Source organism: Nycticebus coucang, chromosome 4 (assembly GCF_027406575.1).
Source record: "Nycticebus coucang isolate mNycCou1 chromosome 4, mNycCou1.pri, whole genome shotgun sequence".
Classification (NCBI taxonomy): domain Eukaryota; kingdom Metazoa; phylum Chordata; class Mammalia; order Primates; family Lorisidae; genus Nycticebus; species Nycticebus coucang.
In genome coordinates this window covers 148,056,756-148,073,597 of record NC_069783.1, presented here as the reverse complement: position 1 = coordinate 148,073,597, position 16,842 = coordinate 148,056,756, and the positions used below count along the sequence as shown (strand labels likewise).

At 41.2% G+C, this 16,842-nt stretch overlaps 1 protein-coding gene and 1 long non-coding RNA gene across 12 annotated transcripts in view; both read left to right on the top strand.

The window, feature by feature from the left end:
- Positions 1-5,521, top strand: part of LOC128583189 (laminin subunit alpha-1-like) — a 58,326-nt gene extending 52,805 nt beyond the window's left edge. For 2 of the 11 annotated variants that reach the window (XR_008379408.1, XR_008379411.1), the window contains exons 5-8: positions 316-615; positions 2,337-2,426; positions 4,411-4,522; positions 5,355-5,504. Coding sequence is in view for 2 of the 11 variants with exons in the window: in XM_053587201.1 (XP_053443176.1) it covers positions 473-615; positions 2,337-2,420 (227 nt within the window). In the remaining 9 variants the exon portion in view is untranslated. Of the gene's footprint in view, positions 1-40; positions 616-2,336; positions 2,427-4,410; positions 4,523-5,141; positions 5,256-5,354 lie in introns of those variants that run through there. The other 9 variants (XR_008379412.1, XR_008379414.1, XR_008379416.1 and 6 more) reach the window with 7 other exon arrangements.
- A 1,655-nt stretch (positions 5,522-7,176) lies between these two features.
- LOC128583192 (uncharacterized) overlaps positions 7,177-16,842 on the top strand; it is a 13,533-nt gene continuing 3,867 nt past the window's right edge. Inside the window, exons 1-4 of the long non-coding RNA XR_008379417.1 lie at positions 7,177-7,385; positions 8,911-9,025; positions 12,681-12,865; positions 13,471-13,625. This is a non-coding gene — a long non-coding RNA (uncharacterized LOC128583192). The remainder of the gene's footprint in view (positions 7,386-8,910; positions 9,026-12,680; positions 12,866-13,470; positions 13,626-16,842) is intronic.

Sequence of the window (16,842 nt, the reverse complement as noted above, 5' to 3'; positions counted from 1 at the left end):
AGACTTTACACCTTTTTAAATTTTAAAATTGTAAACTAGAAACTTGTATACTTTGAAAGTGTTATTTTTAATTTTAAATCTCCCTTATTACGAGCAGGGGAGGAGAGTTTGTTGGGGGAATATTTACCATTAATAAGGGTAGGTTGGGTGGGGATTTCTGAATGGATCTGATTCAATTTCCTGACAAATAGGTGTCACTTCCCTGCTACACTTACAGCCCCCTACCAAGACGTATGCTTTCTGTTTGAACATATGGTCACACTTTGGTGATTTGTTTTGGCTTTTACTTATTTATTTTTATTTATATCCTTTCAGAGTTAACTATCTCCAAGGAATATTGGTGGTGTGTTCAATAGTGAGCTAGAGAATGGCTCTGAAGATAGGCATGTTTAATTAAATTAAAACTTCTCCAACACATACCTGAAAGTTTGGGCAGATCGCATTCTATTAACTCTGTTTCTTTTCCTTTCAGCTTGTGATGAGGAGTGTGTGGGTGTGCCGCTGAACAACTTGGATGACATTAGTGATGCCATTCTTTCTATGAACCTCACGAGCATTATCCCTCTCCCTTATGGAATTTTGTCAAAACTGGAAAATACAACTGAGTATCTTCAGGTAGGTCCTGGGAATACAGAGGTCAATAGAAATGTATACCACGTGTCTTTGTGAAAGAGTCAGTGGGATGGGAAGGGTCATTCTGTCTGTCCCAGCTATGGCAGGAGCCTCCCTTCCGTTGCTTCCCTGGACGGGGACCAGCGACAGGGACCTCCCTGTCTCACACACTAACTTATTTCTCTGCTGGGCAGCTCTGGTTGTTTTAGTTACTCCTTAGAGGTCTCCTTATTAAGTCTGCCCCTGTGGTTCTGCTTCTGCTTGTGGAATAAGACAAAGTCTGCCATTCCTCTTTAAGACAGCAGACCTTTGGGTATTTGAAAACAACTGTCCTATTTACAAAAACAGAAAAATCCAAACAACATCTTCCTTAAAGTTGGTTTATGCTGAAGATGAACTACTTTTTGTTAAATATATGATTCTTAACAGGAGTTGCAAGGCACAAAAGTCTTTCTCCTAGAAAACTATATGAAAATCTCCAGGGGTAAATCAGAGTTTTATGTTTCTTCAGTAGAGTCTGGGTCTAAAAAGCAGGGGAGCCACTTGTTTATTTTCTTTAAATTAGTTTTTGTGTATTCAGCAGAGGTTAGGAATGTGAGCTCTTAACTCTTGGCTGTCCTCATTATTTACCAACACAGAAGCCTTGAGAACATTACTTAAACCCCCAACCCCAAACAGTGATGTAACCATTTCATAGAGTTGCTTTAAGGAATAAAATCATACATGTAAAAAGAATTAGAGGAGTATTGGTATAAACTAAGTACTTATTTATTAGTAATTATAATTTTCTTTTATGAATTATTTTGTACTTTAGCCCAATAAACAGTTTAAATGTTATCAATTATATTTAAAATTTATGCCTGGGTGCAGTGACTCACACCTGTAATCCTGGCACTCTGAGAGGCTGAAACAGGTGAATTGCTTCAGCTCGGGAGTTCAAGACCAGCCTGCGCAAGAGTGAGACGAAAAAACTAGCCAAGCGTGATGGTGCATGCGTATGGTCCCAGCTACTCGGGAGGCTGGAGGCTTGAACCCAAGAGTTCGAGGTTGCTGTGAGCCATGATGACACTATGGCACTTTACCTAGGGTAGGAGAGTGAGACTCTTTCTGAAAAAAGAAAAGAAAAGAAATTCTTTGACTCTGATAGTGCAATAGAGCCCAGTTGCAGCACTATTAGATGCTGCTTAACACAGCGGATTTTAAATGTAAATCTACATAGGAAATAACAAGCAAAAGATGCCAGGATGGGCTCAGAAAGCTATCATAGAGACGTAAGTAAATCCGATTCATTTTCTTTTTTGTTGTTGTTGTTACTAGAGTGTATGGTGTCAGCCTACCTCACAGCAACCTCAAACGCCTGGGTTCCAGGGATCCTCTTGCCTCAGTCTCCCAAGTAGCTGGGACTATAGGCACCTGACACAACGCCCGGCTAGTTTTATTATTTTTTCTAGAGACAGGGTCTCTCCCTTGCTCAGGCTAGTCTTGAACTCCTGAGATCAAGGAATCCTCCCACCTCTGCAGCCCAGAGTACTGGGATTACAGGCCTGAGCCACCACACCTGGCCCTATTTCTTTTCTTTTCTTTTCTTTCTTTTTTTTTAATGACAGTTTTGAGGAAAGAAGAATTTTTTCTGTGATCCAAAAAAGAAATAACCAGTGCTTCTCACCAAAGAACCAGGGCATTTTACTTGGGGGCACTGTAAATTTTTTTTCCTTTCTTCTTAGGAATCATTACTGAAAGAAAATATGCAAAAGGAACTGGCAAAATTTAAACTTGAAGGTGTTGCCAAAGAGATGGACGACCTGTAGAAGAAGGTAAATTTCTTCCATAAAGAACCAGCAATTGGTTCTTTTCCAAACCTCCTGAGCAGTTGCCTTGGGCCATCTGGAAGGCTCTGCTTAGCTGATGCAGCCTCTCCTTCCCAGGAGCTTTGCTTCAGGTATTTTATCATCAAACTGGTTTTAACCCTACTGGTCATTGTGCTTTCCTGAGAAAAGGCTTCTGCCTTAATTTCTATTGTCACCTCTGCTAAGGAAAGAGTTGGACAGTTACTCTGCTCGTGGACTTCTGATTTCCCCTCTGAACCACAGCATAGAGTGGGACATGATTAGAAAATCACTGGGATTTCTTCTCCTAAATTCAGTCTGTAACTGAGCACATGGTGAGCACGAGGTACACCACCACACACCTGTCAGGCACTCTGGAAACTTCTGGGCTGAGCCAGCAGGGCACGGTCCTTAGGACTTGGTGTCTGTGCAACATTCAGGCTTCAGTGCGGTTCGGAGTTTAGGACTTTGAAAGTCAAGTGAGCTCATTTTTATTTCATTGGGGGAATTACTTATTCTGTTCAGCCTATGGCACATGAATGGCTTTTAGTGACCTAAAAACAAATCTCTTTTGCGGATGAGGAGGCAAGGACAATTTTTCACTTATGAATTATGTGTGTACACATGCATACGCATGCTTTTGTGTATAAAATGCGATAGTGTATCTGTGTAAACGGATACACATGGGTGTCTCTGGTCCGTCTCTCAGCGCACGCGCACACACACACACACACACACACACACACACTACCACATGCCCTAAAAAAGTACTAGCTTGCCTCCTGTTAATTCAGAATTACTGATGCTTTGGAAAATGGCTGAGGGTTTAAGTGTGGACTTTAAGCAGCTTATCAAGTAAACATTTGGTAGGAGTGATAAGCTGATTAAAACATATTCTGTTTATTAAAGGAGGTTCTCTTTGGTCTTAAACTAGAAAACCAGGAGTGAGCTACCACACCTGGCCCTGTTTTCCTTTTTTTTAATGACAGTTTCAAGGAAAGAAAAATGTTTTCTGTGATGCAAAAAGAAAACAATTTTAGACCCTGTATCAGTTACTTTACATTCTTGGAAATTACAAACAATCTTTGTTTCAACCAATTATAAAATTCCTAATAAAAGTAACAGCTGAGGGCAGCTAAGCCCCAGCTTCTACACATCATCTCACTGAGTTCTCATGATGGCCCCAGGAGGCAAGTGTTACTGTCACCCCAGTGTTACACATAGACCTTGGTTGTACCCAGGTCCTCGGCCTGGCAGAATCAGGTCTAACTTCTCCTTGCCTGACTCCATGTTCTTAATCCCTTAGAGACTATAGTCTCATAGGCCATACAAATTAGTAAAATTTGCTTTCTGTATTCTGCATAGTTGGGTCCTAAAGTGAATAGAGGGTCTTCTCAGTACAGACTCTGGAAAAATCTGTGGTTTGACAGCCAATTCCACTGCTTTTAAAAATACAGCATCAGGCCTGGCGTGGTGGCTCATGCCTGTAATCCTATCACTCTGGGAGGCCAAGGCAGGTCGTTCACTTGAGCTCAAGCAACTTGAAACTCTTGGGCTCAAGCGGTCTCCTGGCCTCAGCCTCCCCAGTAGCTGGGACTACAAGTGCCCACTTCAATGTCCAGCTATTTTTAGAGATGAGGCCTCACTCTTACTCAGGCAACTGTGAGCTACGATACCACAGCACTCTACCAAGAGAGACAAAGTGAGACTCTGTCTCAAGAAAAATAAGTAAAATGAAATAAAAGTATACCATCTTCTCTCATGCTGGGTGGGTTGTAAATTATGTATTTCATTAACCACTTAGTCAATCATTTGTAATCCCAGATATTAACCTTGGTTCACGTGATGGTGTACATCTCTGCTCTCTATTCTGGATTATATAATTTTGTTGCTTGGAAGAGGCAACGTCTGGAAACCAAACCTTCCATATTATTGACAATCAAACTAACGGGAGACCTTAATTTTCTGCCAGCTCACTAGAGTGGTAACAAGTAGCCAAAAGGAGAATAAGAAAACTGAGCGAATCTTCAAAGAGAGTCGGGACCTGGCCACGTTCATCGACAGGCTGCAGAGGGACATCCAAGGTAGTGTGGGCAGTGTCTGGTTTGGGGACTCTGTGCTATTCTAGAAAGAAGAGTCACATTTGCGTTCAAATGTACAGCTGTGTGTGTCTTGTGCTGGGCTTCCTGGAACCAAAAGACTGGTATATGCCACAGTTTGGGGATCTTGAAATGTCCAGGCCGTGGTGTTTGAGAATTTTAGCTTTTAAAAAATGTATGTTTCTTTTTAAATTTTCTGTATCATGGCTAATTCTCAAGCCCCATTATGGTAAAGTCAGATATCTCCCCATCCATTTGCACAAAGTAGGAGCTGGTACGATTTGGGGCTTCCATTTGGTGCCAACATTTATCCTCCACATTGGAGTAAATTTAATCACTCCTCAGTGGGATCTAATCTGGCTTTTAGCATGCTATTTTCAATTTTCTGGCTGCTAGTATCATATTTTTGCTTTTCTTTTTGGATTATGGTAGAATGGCTTAAAAGTATAGAATCCTATGCAAGTCCGACTTTGTAGGACAAAGGTAAGAAAATTATTAAAACAAATCATATTAATAATACTATGAAGTATCGGTAGTTTCTTCATGTGCTATTAAGTTAAATAATTATTTATTAAGAACTTTTATGTGTCGACGTCTGTGCCAGGTACACACAATGGACCCTGCCCTTAGGGAGATGATGAGTACTTGGCAAGACTCACATTCAATAAACCGGTTATCCCAACTCCCTGGCCAGGCCTGGAGGTCCAGCCCAGCTTAGGTGAACAGAACATCACTTATCAAAGAGGGCTCTAAGTTTTTCATTTAGTACTGTTCACTTTTGAGAGATTTATTATATAATTGATGATTTTCTCCATAGAAATGGTTGAAAAGGCAACAACTTTGAATCAGACTTTGGATGAAGATTTCCAGCTGCCCAGCTTGATGCTTGAGAATATGCAGCGGAACATTTTATCTTTGCTCAAAACCATACAGAAAAGGTTGTACCAAAATGCAGTTGTACCAAAATGTCACCCTGGAACTCAAGTAAGTTCCCAGGGACAGAAGCTTGGGTGTTATCTCCAAAGGAGAAGAAGGCATAATGGAAAGAACAGTGCGGCCTGGGGGTGGGACGTCGGAAGAGAGGAAAAGGGTCCCTGTATTCAAGTAAGTTAGATGGGGACAGACCCCTCTAACTATATGGGACACTAGTGTTGTGGCGGGACACTAGTGTTGTGGCGGAACACAGTTTCAAAAAGACTGTTGTGTTCTGTTAACTGAACACAAAAGAAAAAGCCAACAAAATGTTCCGAGGGTTTTATTAATCCTGTCCCTGCCACTGAAGGACTGTCACTTCATCTCATTATAGTTGAGAGAGTAAAGTCACGTCATACGTGAAAATTTGACCTCATCTTAAACTTGCTCAGACAGATACCTTATTTTTTTCTTTCTTTCTTATTTATTTATATATTTATTTGAGACAGAGTCTCACTCTTTTCATGTGGGTAGAGTGCTGTAGCATCATAGCTCACAGCAACTTCAAACTCTTGGCCTCAAGTGATTCTCTTGCCTCAGCCACACAAGTAGCTTGGACTACAGGTGCCCACCACAGTGTTCAGCTATGTTAGAGATGGGGGTCTCACTGTAACTCAGGCTGGTCTCAAACTCGTTCAGGCCATCTTCCCACCTCTGCCTCCCACAGTGCTAGGATTACAGACATGAGCCACCATGCCCAACCCAAGATACCTTATTTAATGATAAGGAATGACAGATTCATGATCAGACAGTAGAGAAATATATTGGTTTTATTTGTGTTTTTCATGTATCTATTTTAGATCTTATTACCTGTTTCATAGACCAACATCTTTATAATAAGTAGAAGTCATAAGTATGTGTAAATAGTCCTAATATTATTCTAATGATGTCAGAATTAAAATATATATCCTTGAAAAATACTGTCAGATATGATTTGACCCAGAGATCTGGTATCTGTGAAAGGTGAGGATGTTTTATAAGGAATTTTCCATGCAGTTTTTCCAAGTTCTCCTGACCAATTGAAGCAGAGTGTTAATGGGCTGTATTCAACCACTGCAAGAATTTGTTGTATGAAGTTTGTTCACACTGCCATGAATTCAAAGTTAATTTAAATAAACAATTTGGTAGCATACTTATAAAGAAATAGGAGAAAATCTTTCCATTTCCTAATGCTTACTTTTATCATGGTAAAAATTACATCTTTTTAGCAATTTGAATTTGAAAGTTTTTATAAAATCTGTTTCTTAAGTAGATATAGAAAACCCTTTATATCATATAAATAAACTGGTGAATTCACAGCAAATCACTGATTAGCTTCCTGTTAATCTCTGGCCGTATTCTGATGAAAGATTGCAGTTCCTATCATTAACACAGATTGTAGTCCTAATTTTCTAAATCCAGATTCACCGAGACTATGTATTTCGATTCCATTACTGAAATGTGGTAGGAATTTTGTGAATAAAAGTAATTTGTTAAGGGTAAAGTGTAAATGTTCCATATCTGTAGCTATCTTGGAAAAATAGTTTCCATGCTTAAACAGTTATGCTGTGTCACGATTTCAGGGAGAAACATGGTATGAATATGTAAAAATTCTTTTTGCTGTCATGTGAAAGAACAAGTTTTGCTGTTCATTTGCTTACTGTGGGGACTATTCACATTTATCATGGCTGCTGAAGACTTACTGTCATAAAATCAGAAAACATGCCAGAAGCCACAGGAAGAGTTGGAATTGTTGAAAGAAATAGCAAGCTGGCTCCTGGCTGAGCACAGTGGACAGCTGCAGGCGGCCAGGACACTGGTGAAGGACGCAGAAGGAAAGAGCCAGGAAAGCGACCGTCTGCTGCTCGTGGCCAGCGCCAACCTGAGAGAGTTTGAGGTGAGTCTGACATGCTCCGTCCTGCATAGTTAGAACTGGCAATCAGATTCTCCTGTGTCAACATCATTTTTAGCTTCTTAAAACTTTGAACCCCAACACTAACTTACCTTGTTTATTTTTCTTTCTTTCTGTTTTTATTTCTTTCTAAACAGAGTCTCACTTTGTCACCCTCAGTAGAGTACTGTGACATCACAGCTCATGGCAACCTCAAACTCCTGGGCTCAAGTGATCCTCTTGCCTCAGTCTCCAAAATAGCTGGGACTATAGGTGCCTGGCACAATGCCCAGCTGTTTTTAGAAACGGGGTCTTTTTTTTTTTTTTTTTTTGAGACAGAGTCCCACTTTGTCACCCTCAGTAGAGTGTCATGGGGTCACAGCTCACAGCAGCCTCCAACCTCCAACTTTTGGGCTTAAGCGATTCTCTTGCCTCAGCCTCCCAAGTAGTTGGGACTACAGGAGCCCGCCACAATGTCCTGCTTTTTTTTTTTTTTTTCATTGTAGTTGTCATTGCTGTTTTTTTTAGCTGACCAGGGCTGGGCTTGAACCTACCACCCTTGGTATTTGGGGCCAGCGCCCTACCCGCTGAGCCACAGGCACTAGAAATGGGGTCTTGCTCTAGCTCAGGCTAGTCTCAAACTCCTGAGCTCAGGCAATGGACCTGATTTGGCCTTCCAGAGTGCTAGGATTACTAGCACAGTGAGCCACTGTGCCCTGTACCATTATATATTTATTTTTTTGAGACAGTCTTAACTCTGTTGACCTGGGTAGAGTGACATGACAACTGGCTCAAAAAATAGCTGGGCATTGTGGCAGGCACCTGTAGTCCCAGCTACCTGGGAAGCAAGAGAATCACTAAGCCCGAGAGTTTGAGTTTGCTGTGAGCTGTGACGCTGTAACACTCTACTGAGGGCAACATAGTGAGACTCTGTTTCAAAAAAAAAAAAAAAAGAAAGAAAGAAAGTACATTAACCTTGTGTTCAAAATGTAAATGTGATTGTATATTATGAACAGAAATTTTAAAAGTAAAATCTTCTACCAAACTTGAGAAGGATGTTGAGTTGAGTCCTAGTTGGGTGTCCGGAAGGGACAGCGGGATGGCCAGGGAAGCAGAGGGAGGACAAGGAGCTCCCGATAGAATCCCATGTTTGGGGTTCATAGCCCAGAGGAGAAAGGTGACCATGATAAAGTGTGAACAGGGAGCTGGTGAGTCTGGTTAACACTGCGTGATTTAAACACAGTTCTTCATTTTATTAGCTCAAAACTGGGGATGAAATTTAAGAAGAAATATCAGTGAGAAAGTACAATAAGCAAAGTGGAAAAAAAGACCAAGCTGGCTAAAAACACACTCTTACTCTCCATCATGGATGGTGCTAAGTCTTGCTGGAAAACTTTCCATATTGCGATTCTCCATATTAAGCTATTGATTGAGTAGATGGGTCAGAAGTGATAAAGAAAGCTGTTTCCTAGGCAACTTTTTAGTAGGCTAACCTAAAAGAGAACATTTCCACTCCCTTCTCTTTAAATAGGTATTGCATTGGAACTGAGTAAATTGAGAAATACAGCAAACATTTCAGAAGAACGCTGATAAAATTACCAGGCAGACCAGTGAATCACTCTCGATACATAGAGCAATTCCTGAAGGTAAGTAGAAAGGAGTTTATGGATCTAACTGTGTTCTCCTTGTAAGAGCACCACACAGGAGCACAGGCAGGCCTGCCTCAGGCCTTTTCCTGCCTCCTCCCCACTGGAAAATCAGACCAAGACTGATAAAGGTTTTATCTGTAAAGGAATATGATTGAGAAGTGAAGATCACCAGGTCTTTCTTTTTAAATAACTTCAGAACATTTACACTGACATAGTAGAATATTAGAACAGAGACTTTATAGAGCCATCTTAATTGATTATTTTTGAAATGAGCTTGACACAGCACTTCGATAAAAGAAGAGGCATCCAAAAAGATGAGTAAGGAAGGAAGCCAGATTGCCCTTTACCTGCCTGAAGAGAAAATGCCAGGTTTATTATAAATGTAGTAAGTGGAAGAATTCTGACTTGGTCATCTTCCTTCTTGAGGCAATCAAACATTCTGAAATAGGCCCACCCATCACCTTCATATTGATGGTTTGGTAATGCAGTATTCATGAGCATTTTAAGTAGAATAGTTTTTTAAGTGTAATATGAATTATTTGTCCTGCAGTTCATTATTTATACCACCTCAAACTTCTCCTTGGTTCTTCCTGCACATTTTTTGAAAGTCTTAACAAGGTGCAGAAGCTCTGCTCCTAGGTGTGCCTGCTAAGTTTCTGACATAGTCTGAGCGTGTCCAGCAGAGATGTGCTGGGAGCCCCGGAATTATCTCTTACTTTGAATCAATAGAGGATTTTCTGATCTGGAAGTGTATTTTTCCTTTCCTGTTTTTTTAAAGTATAATATGGTGTAGATCTATATATATTTTTGAGACAGAGTCTCACTCTGTTGCCTCAGGCTAGAGTGCTGTTGTATCGTAGCTCACAGCAACCTCAAACTCTTGGGCTCAAGCAGTCGTCTTACCTCAGCCTCCCAAATAGCTGCATCTACAGAATCCTGCCATGATACTCAGCTAAGTTTTCTACTTTTAGTAGAGATGGGGTCTTTCTCTTGGTCTGGCTTGTCTTGAACTCCTGAGTTCAAGCAATCCACCTGCCTCAGCCTCCCAGAATGCTAGGATTACAGGTGTGAGCCAGTGTGCCTGACCTAATATTTTAATTAAACAATTTAATTACTTTTCATTTGGAGATAATTTCACACTTAAAGAAAAATTGCAAGGAGGATAAAAAGGCCATTTTGTATACCCTTTATCTGGCTTCTTCTATTGTTAATGTTTCACCTTATTTGTGATAAAACACTTTAAAAATTAATAGTGCTTTAAAAAAAATCCTTACCCAGATTTTTTAGTACAGCTGATTCCAGTTTACCTTGAATGGGTATTTAGTCTTTGTTCTCCTATTATTTCTGCATCCAGTTGATGCTGTGGGCAAAGGCCAGTCCTCTATCCTAAGTCCTTCTTGACTGCAGACTTTCTTTACAAAGCTTTCTTAACCAGATATGAATTGAGGTGGAGAACATGTTTAATTGTGGCGACAAGGGGTGATAAAAGAACCCAAGTAAAGAAATTTAGCTTATTAATATATAAGACACCAAGCGTGGGGTTATTAGCCCATACTTTTCATGATCTCATTGTATATTGAAATCATATTCCAAAGAATTGGGATCAAAAATTATTTAATTTAGGCCAAGTGTGGTGGCTCACTCCTGTAATTCCAACACTCTGGGAGGCTGAGGTGGGTGTATGGCCTGAGCTCACAAGTTCAAGACCAGCCTGAGCCAGAGCAAGACCCCATCTCTAAAAATAGCCGGGCATCACCAACCCAGGAATGGATTAACAAGCTGTGGTATATGTATACCATGGAATACTATTCAGCTATTAAAAAAAATGGAGACTTTACATCCTTCGTATTAACCTGGATGGAAGTGGAAGACATTATTCTTAGTAAAGCATCACAAAAATGGAGAAGCATGAATCCTATGTACTCAATCTTGATATGAGGACAATTAATGACAATTAAGTTTATGGGGGGGGAAACGAAAGAGGGATGGAGGGAGGAGGGTGGGGCCTTAGTGTGTGTCACACTTTATGGGGGCAAAACATGATTGCAAGAGGGACTTTACCTAACAATTGCAATCAGTGTAACTGGCTTATTGTACCCTCAATGAATCCCCAACAATAAAAAAAAAAACTTCCTATCTTTAAAAAAAAAAAAAAATAGCCGGGCATTGTGGTGGGCACCTCCCAGCTACTTGGGAGGCTGAGGCAAGAGAATCACTTGAGCCCAGGAATCTGAGGTTACTGTGAGCTAAGATGCCCCAGCACTCTACCAAGGATGACAAAGTATATATATAATTTGTCCCTGAAAGAGTATTGAATACAAATAAGTGACTGAAGCACAAATCCCAATCAATGGAGGCTTTTCAAGCCCAAGTTGAAGACATGCCTGGGACAAACACAGACTACCTCTAGACTTGTGGCTATTTTTCCAAAGTGGAATTTGGAGTTTTCAGGATTTAAAGGGGAGTAGGGCATTAAAAAAAAGTGGGGAGGGGGCAGCTGTAGTGAGACAAAGTAGTCACATTCTTGTGACACCCAGGAATATGTACCTTTTATGCAGGACAAGGGAGCTATGAGAAGAGGGAGGGAGTGAAGGAAGCATTGGTTCCACACATGTCCTTGCTCTAGTGCAGGCCGGTTGGAGAACGATTTCTCCAGACAAAGATCAGGATAGAAAGAAGAAAAAGTTTATTTTACTTTACGTAGACGGGAAAAATAGCCAACACAGTGAAAGACAGAGAGATACTGTTGGCTGAGAGAACCAGGAATTCTGGCTTTTTCTTCAGTTGTTGTAAAGGGGGTGAAGAAGATTTATGGCTGTAGCTGAATCCGCAGGCTGCTGTGGACCCAGCATCAGCTCCGTCCCTCTTCCTAGCGGCAGGCCCCCAGCAGAGGGAAGGACAGGTTTGTCAGTGGTGGTTGTGATCTTAGTAGTTCTGCCCCAGAGGTAGGGGTAGGGGTTTTTTGGTGTTTTTTGTTTGTTTGTTTTTTTGAGTAGGAGCTCACACCTAAGCTGTCTTTCCAGGAGCTGTTTGAGGCTGTAAAACAGAATTTCAAAAGTAGTTTCAAGTCAACAGGTCTAAAAATGTACATTTCTTTTCTTTCTGTTTAGCTTTTTCCAGATGTTGTGAAAACAGAGACACCCCCTACCCCGTGCCTGTCAGCAAGGGAGAGCGGGAGGGGCATGGGTAATATGATTGATCCCTTACTGAGAAACTATGAGTTAGATAATTTTCTGTTATTGATATTTTTCTGTTAATTTTAGTAAGAATGTTAATTTCAGGAAGCAAGTCTGATCTTTCTTGTCTCTGGTCTTCTCCCTGTGCAGATAAACCTGTAATTCATTTTTAGCACAGAATCAAACAGACTTTAGTTGTAGGGGCTGGTGGGGAGGTGACATTGAGGTTTTTATTTTCTTTTACAAAGAAGTTAGTAGAGCGTGTTATATGCAGCTGTATTTCCATGGAAAACAAGAAGCTCTGTAGACCATTGACCACTGCCCAAAAGAAAAAAAAGCAAAGAAAGCTCAGTTTGTATTCAACAATCAGTAAACTACCATAACATATTTTTCTGTAAAGTTGTATTTGTCACAATTTTATTCTTTTCCCTGTGTGTAATCAGCAGAGTGCTCACTTACGTATATATTTATTTTAGATGTGGGACACAAAGGAGCCAGAACTAAAGAGCTGGCCACATCTGTAAACCGGAGCGCTGTGAGCACGCTGGCAGATGTGGCAGGGGGTTGAGCTGGAAGCTGCTCAACACGTCGACTGGCCTGTCCAGGGTCAACGCCACATTGTGAGAGACAAACAAGCTCCTACATGACTCGAACCTGACCAGTACGTCAGTGTCCTTCCTTGGAGGGTCTTTTGGGGGTTTTATTGAGACAGAGTCTCGCTCTGTCACCATGGGTGTTAGAATGCTGTGGGGTCATAGTTCATGACAACCTCAAACTCCTGGGCTTAAGCGATCCTCTAACCTCAGATTCTTGAGTAGTTGAACTACAGGTGCCCACCATATCTCCTGTCTAATTTTTCTGGTTTTGGTAGCTAGGTCTCAACTCTTGCTCAGGCTGGTCTTGAACTCCTGAGCTCTAGCCATCCACCTGCCTCTGCAGTGCTGGGATTACAGGCATGAGCCACCACGGCACCTGGCCCTTCCTTGCAGTTTTTAAATCTGCATCGTGCTCACTCAACATGCAACGGGGCCTTGCTCATAACCGTCCTTAAAAGGAGAAATGTGCTAACATAGGATTAGCATTTATAAAGAAGAGCCTTGGGTAAATGCACGCTACTGGTGCATTTTTCAAATATTTACCAATAATTCACAGAATGATTATTAGGATATTCTGTTTTCCTGGTGCATTAGTGATGAACAGTTCACTATCTTGTTTCTCCCCCTCTCCTCCTTCCTTTTCACCAACTTGCCCTGTTGCATTCGCCAGCTGTGTTAGTGGAAAGAAAAGTTAAAGATGTGGAAACACAAGCCAACCTTCTATTTGATCGGTTGAAACCTTTGAAGATTTTAGAAGAGAATCTGAACAGAAACCTTTCCGAAATTAAACTGCTGATCAGCCAGGCCCGGAAACAAGCAGCTTCTGTGAGTCGGGGCCCGGGGCTCTCTGTATCCCTGGCTCTTGGCAGCCTGGCTGGGTCATGCCCCATCCCCAGAATTCCTGCACACCAGGTCCTAGTAACCCCAGGTCCTCACAGCCTCATCTTGGTGTATTTAAACCAGTGACCCAACTCATTTTCTTTGAGATTTGCTTTTTATTAGCATGTTTCCAAACATCATCAGCCAAGAAACCTCCATGTCTTTATGGAGAGCTATTGGTAGGCCTAGATTTACGGCTACATCAGCCTGGAGGGAACAGGACGCGGTCATACAAGTGTTACCGACCCTCTGAGTTTCATTGGTTTTATATGGTGCTGCTGCTTCATTCTACCAACTTAGTTTTAATAATCACAATACTCTTCAGAACGTCTGTGCGGCTTTGGCCTCGTCCTCTGAAGGAGTCTGAGGAGACAGTTTGTAGACCCACAAATGTCGTACAAATCCAGGTCACTAAATTCGTAAGCCGCTGGGCATCTGGAGAAGTTCAAAGCTGAGGAGAGTTTTTACAGCCACCCTTGGGACATGTGCTGGCTGTGTTCTGGGGGAGGGGATTTTCTGGGTGTTCTGTGACCCCTCCTCACTGCCCTCACTATCAGAAAAGAAATGTGGGTTTCCATGACCTCTGGCTTCCATTTGCTTCAGTTACAGTGGCAAAAACAAACAAATGTCAGTCCAAAGGATGGCTCTGAATGCAAAAGTTAATGCCAACTTAGAATCTTTAAGGTTAATGTAAGATACATATGCAAATCATTACTAATCCAAGAAATAATGTGGCAAGTGCAGTAATTGCTCTATAAATATTTGTCGAATGAGCCTCTCAATTTACCAAATGATCATCAAATATCCTCTTTGTTCAGGTGGAAAGATTTCAAGGTGATAAGGTCCTTGTCCTTAAAGAATTAAATCTCATGTGAGTGAGACAGTTTCCTATGATACCCTATTAAAAGAGGATTTTCCCATATGTAAACATGTTACCAAACAAAATCATTCTTACCATCATCTGATTGCTCACTTTTTGAAACACAAAGTAGTGTGCATTATCAAGAGAAGCAGCCTGCCCCACATGGAAAATTCATTATAGGATAGCACTTTGGACCTGCTGCTTGCTGTGTGTGTCACTGAATAATCCTGACGCAGTCTCTGTCCGCAGACACGGCGACTTTAATCTGTAGAAGGAAAAGGGAAGTGTCAGATTATTCAGTGACAAATGCATCATTCTTACCATTGAAAGTTCCTTTTACGATTCTTTGTGACCCTTACATTTGTAAACATTGTCTCACTGAGTGTAAAGGAAATGAGCTCAAATCAAAAGCCACCATCAAAAACAAGTAAATCCCCTGGAACAGCCAAGGTTCTGGATATAAACAATTTAACACTCATGTTGGAGGACTAGGAGGGCAAATCAAGGTAACGTTCTGAAAGTTGATCTGAACAGGACCGATTGGCTGACTTTACCCATCTACAAAATTAATATTTTAAATTGTTGAGTAGGTCTCAGGCAGATGAAGAGTTTTCTACTTCTATTGTTTTGCTTTGTAACAACTCACCTGCAGAGCTAGGCTGGTGATCAATGATGTAATCAATGACAGGAAGCCAATGGCTCATTTTGTTGTTTTGGGTTTCTTTTCTAATGGCAAAGCAGGAAATTCAATGTTCCGTGTTAATTTCTATAAAGTTTCAAAGGTTGCAGGTTTCCCACCCCTGCTGAAACCTCACGGTTAGAAAGGGAAATTGTTAACAGCAGTTTCCTAATTAGAACATTTTAATGTTTTTAATCTGGAAAATGTCCCCCTACTTTAGCTGTTACAATGTCCCCTATTTTCATTGTCATCTTCAGGGTTATTTTGAATCCCCTGACCTCCAGCTACAGCCCTGAGTGAAGGTGATGGTTGCTGGCTCTTTTTGTCTTTTGTTGGAAGGAGGAAGTCAGTTTTCTGTGTGGTCAGTTTTGTTCTCACTGAGACACCTGCCCCACAGATTCCCACCCACCCAGGACCTTTGACTGATGATGATGAGGAGGAGGGAGCCTGACATGCTGTGTCCTCCTGGTAACACACGGCCTGGCTTGTGGATAGAGGGCAGCTGCCACACTCAGCTGGTGGACCACAGAGACTCATCAGCTCAAGAAAACTAGGGCTTGGTGAATTGCGCTTTTCTGCAGACTGAACAAGTCAGCAGGCTATTCTTGTGTTTATTGGCCAACATTTCCAGTAATTGGTGTTTGTAAAGAATACCAGTTTGGTAGGACATGAATAGATAGCCTATAATAGATATCCTGATCACGAATGTTTTAGAAGCACTAAATTAGAAAATTAAACTTTTTTTTGCTGCAAGGCTATCTGAGCCTGTATTTATCATTGGTGTGTTAATATGCATGGTAACCCAGTCCTGAGGAGAAGGTGGAGTTGCAGAATTTTCCAAATGAATCGACCCTGAACCCTTTTTTAAAAGGAGCATGCAGAAAATACTTTAGCAGGTACTGATATAGACACAGATGGGGGGCTTTGAGTCTGTTTGTGAATGGATTGAGCTGTCTTCATTATAAACCCCACCCCCTTCCCCTGACCTTAGGCAAAAACTTTAGAAGGAATAACAACCTAATTTTAATAGTAATTCACTTTGGCTGACTGTGATTAGAATTCATTTTGCATTTTTCCTCTTTGTGTAATTTACCATTATGAAATCATGAGGGTGCTCCATTGATATCCTTTAGATTTTTTAAAAAATTTATGAGTGGGGCAGCGCCTGTGGCTCAATGGGCAAGGCGCTGGCCCCATATAAGGAGGGTGGCCGGTTCAAAACCAGCCCGGTCAAACCGCAACAAAAAAATAGCTGGGCGTTGTGGTGGGAACCTGTAGTTCCAGCTACTCGGGAGGCTGAGGCAAGAGAATCACCTAAGCACAGGAGTTGGAGGTTGCTGTGAGCTGAGATTCCACAGCACTCAACTGAGGGTGACAAAGTGAGACTCTGTCTCTAACAAAAAAAAAAAAAGTTTATGAGTGTTAACCCATAAGTGTAACTCATATAGCAACTCAACATGCTGATTTCTTTTTTATTCCTCCTTGACTACATTTTTACACTTCTTTATGTGGTATCACTGTTTATAATTATGAACAATCCCTTAAATTCTCAAAGGATATTACAAAATTAATCACTAATTCTAACAGTTCTCATTAAAATGAATATAGAAAAACTCTTTTAT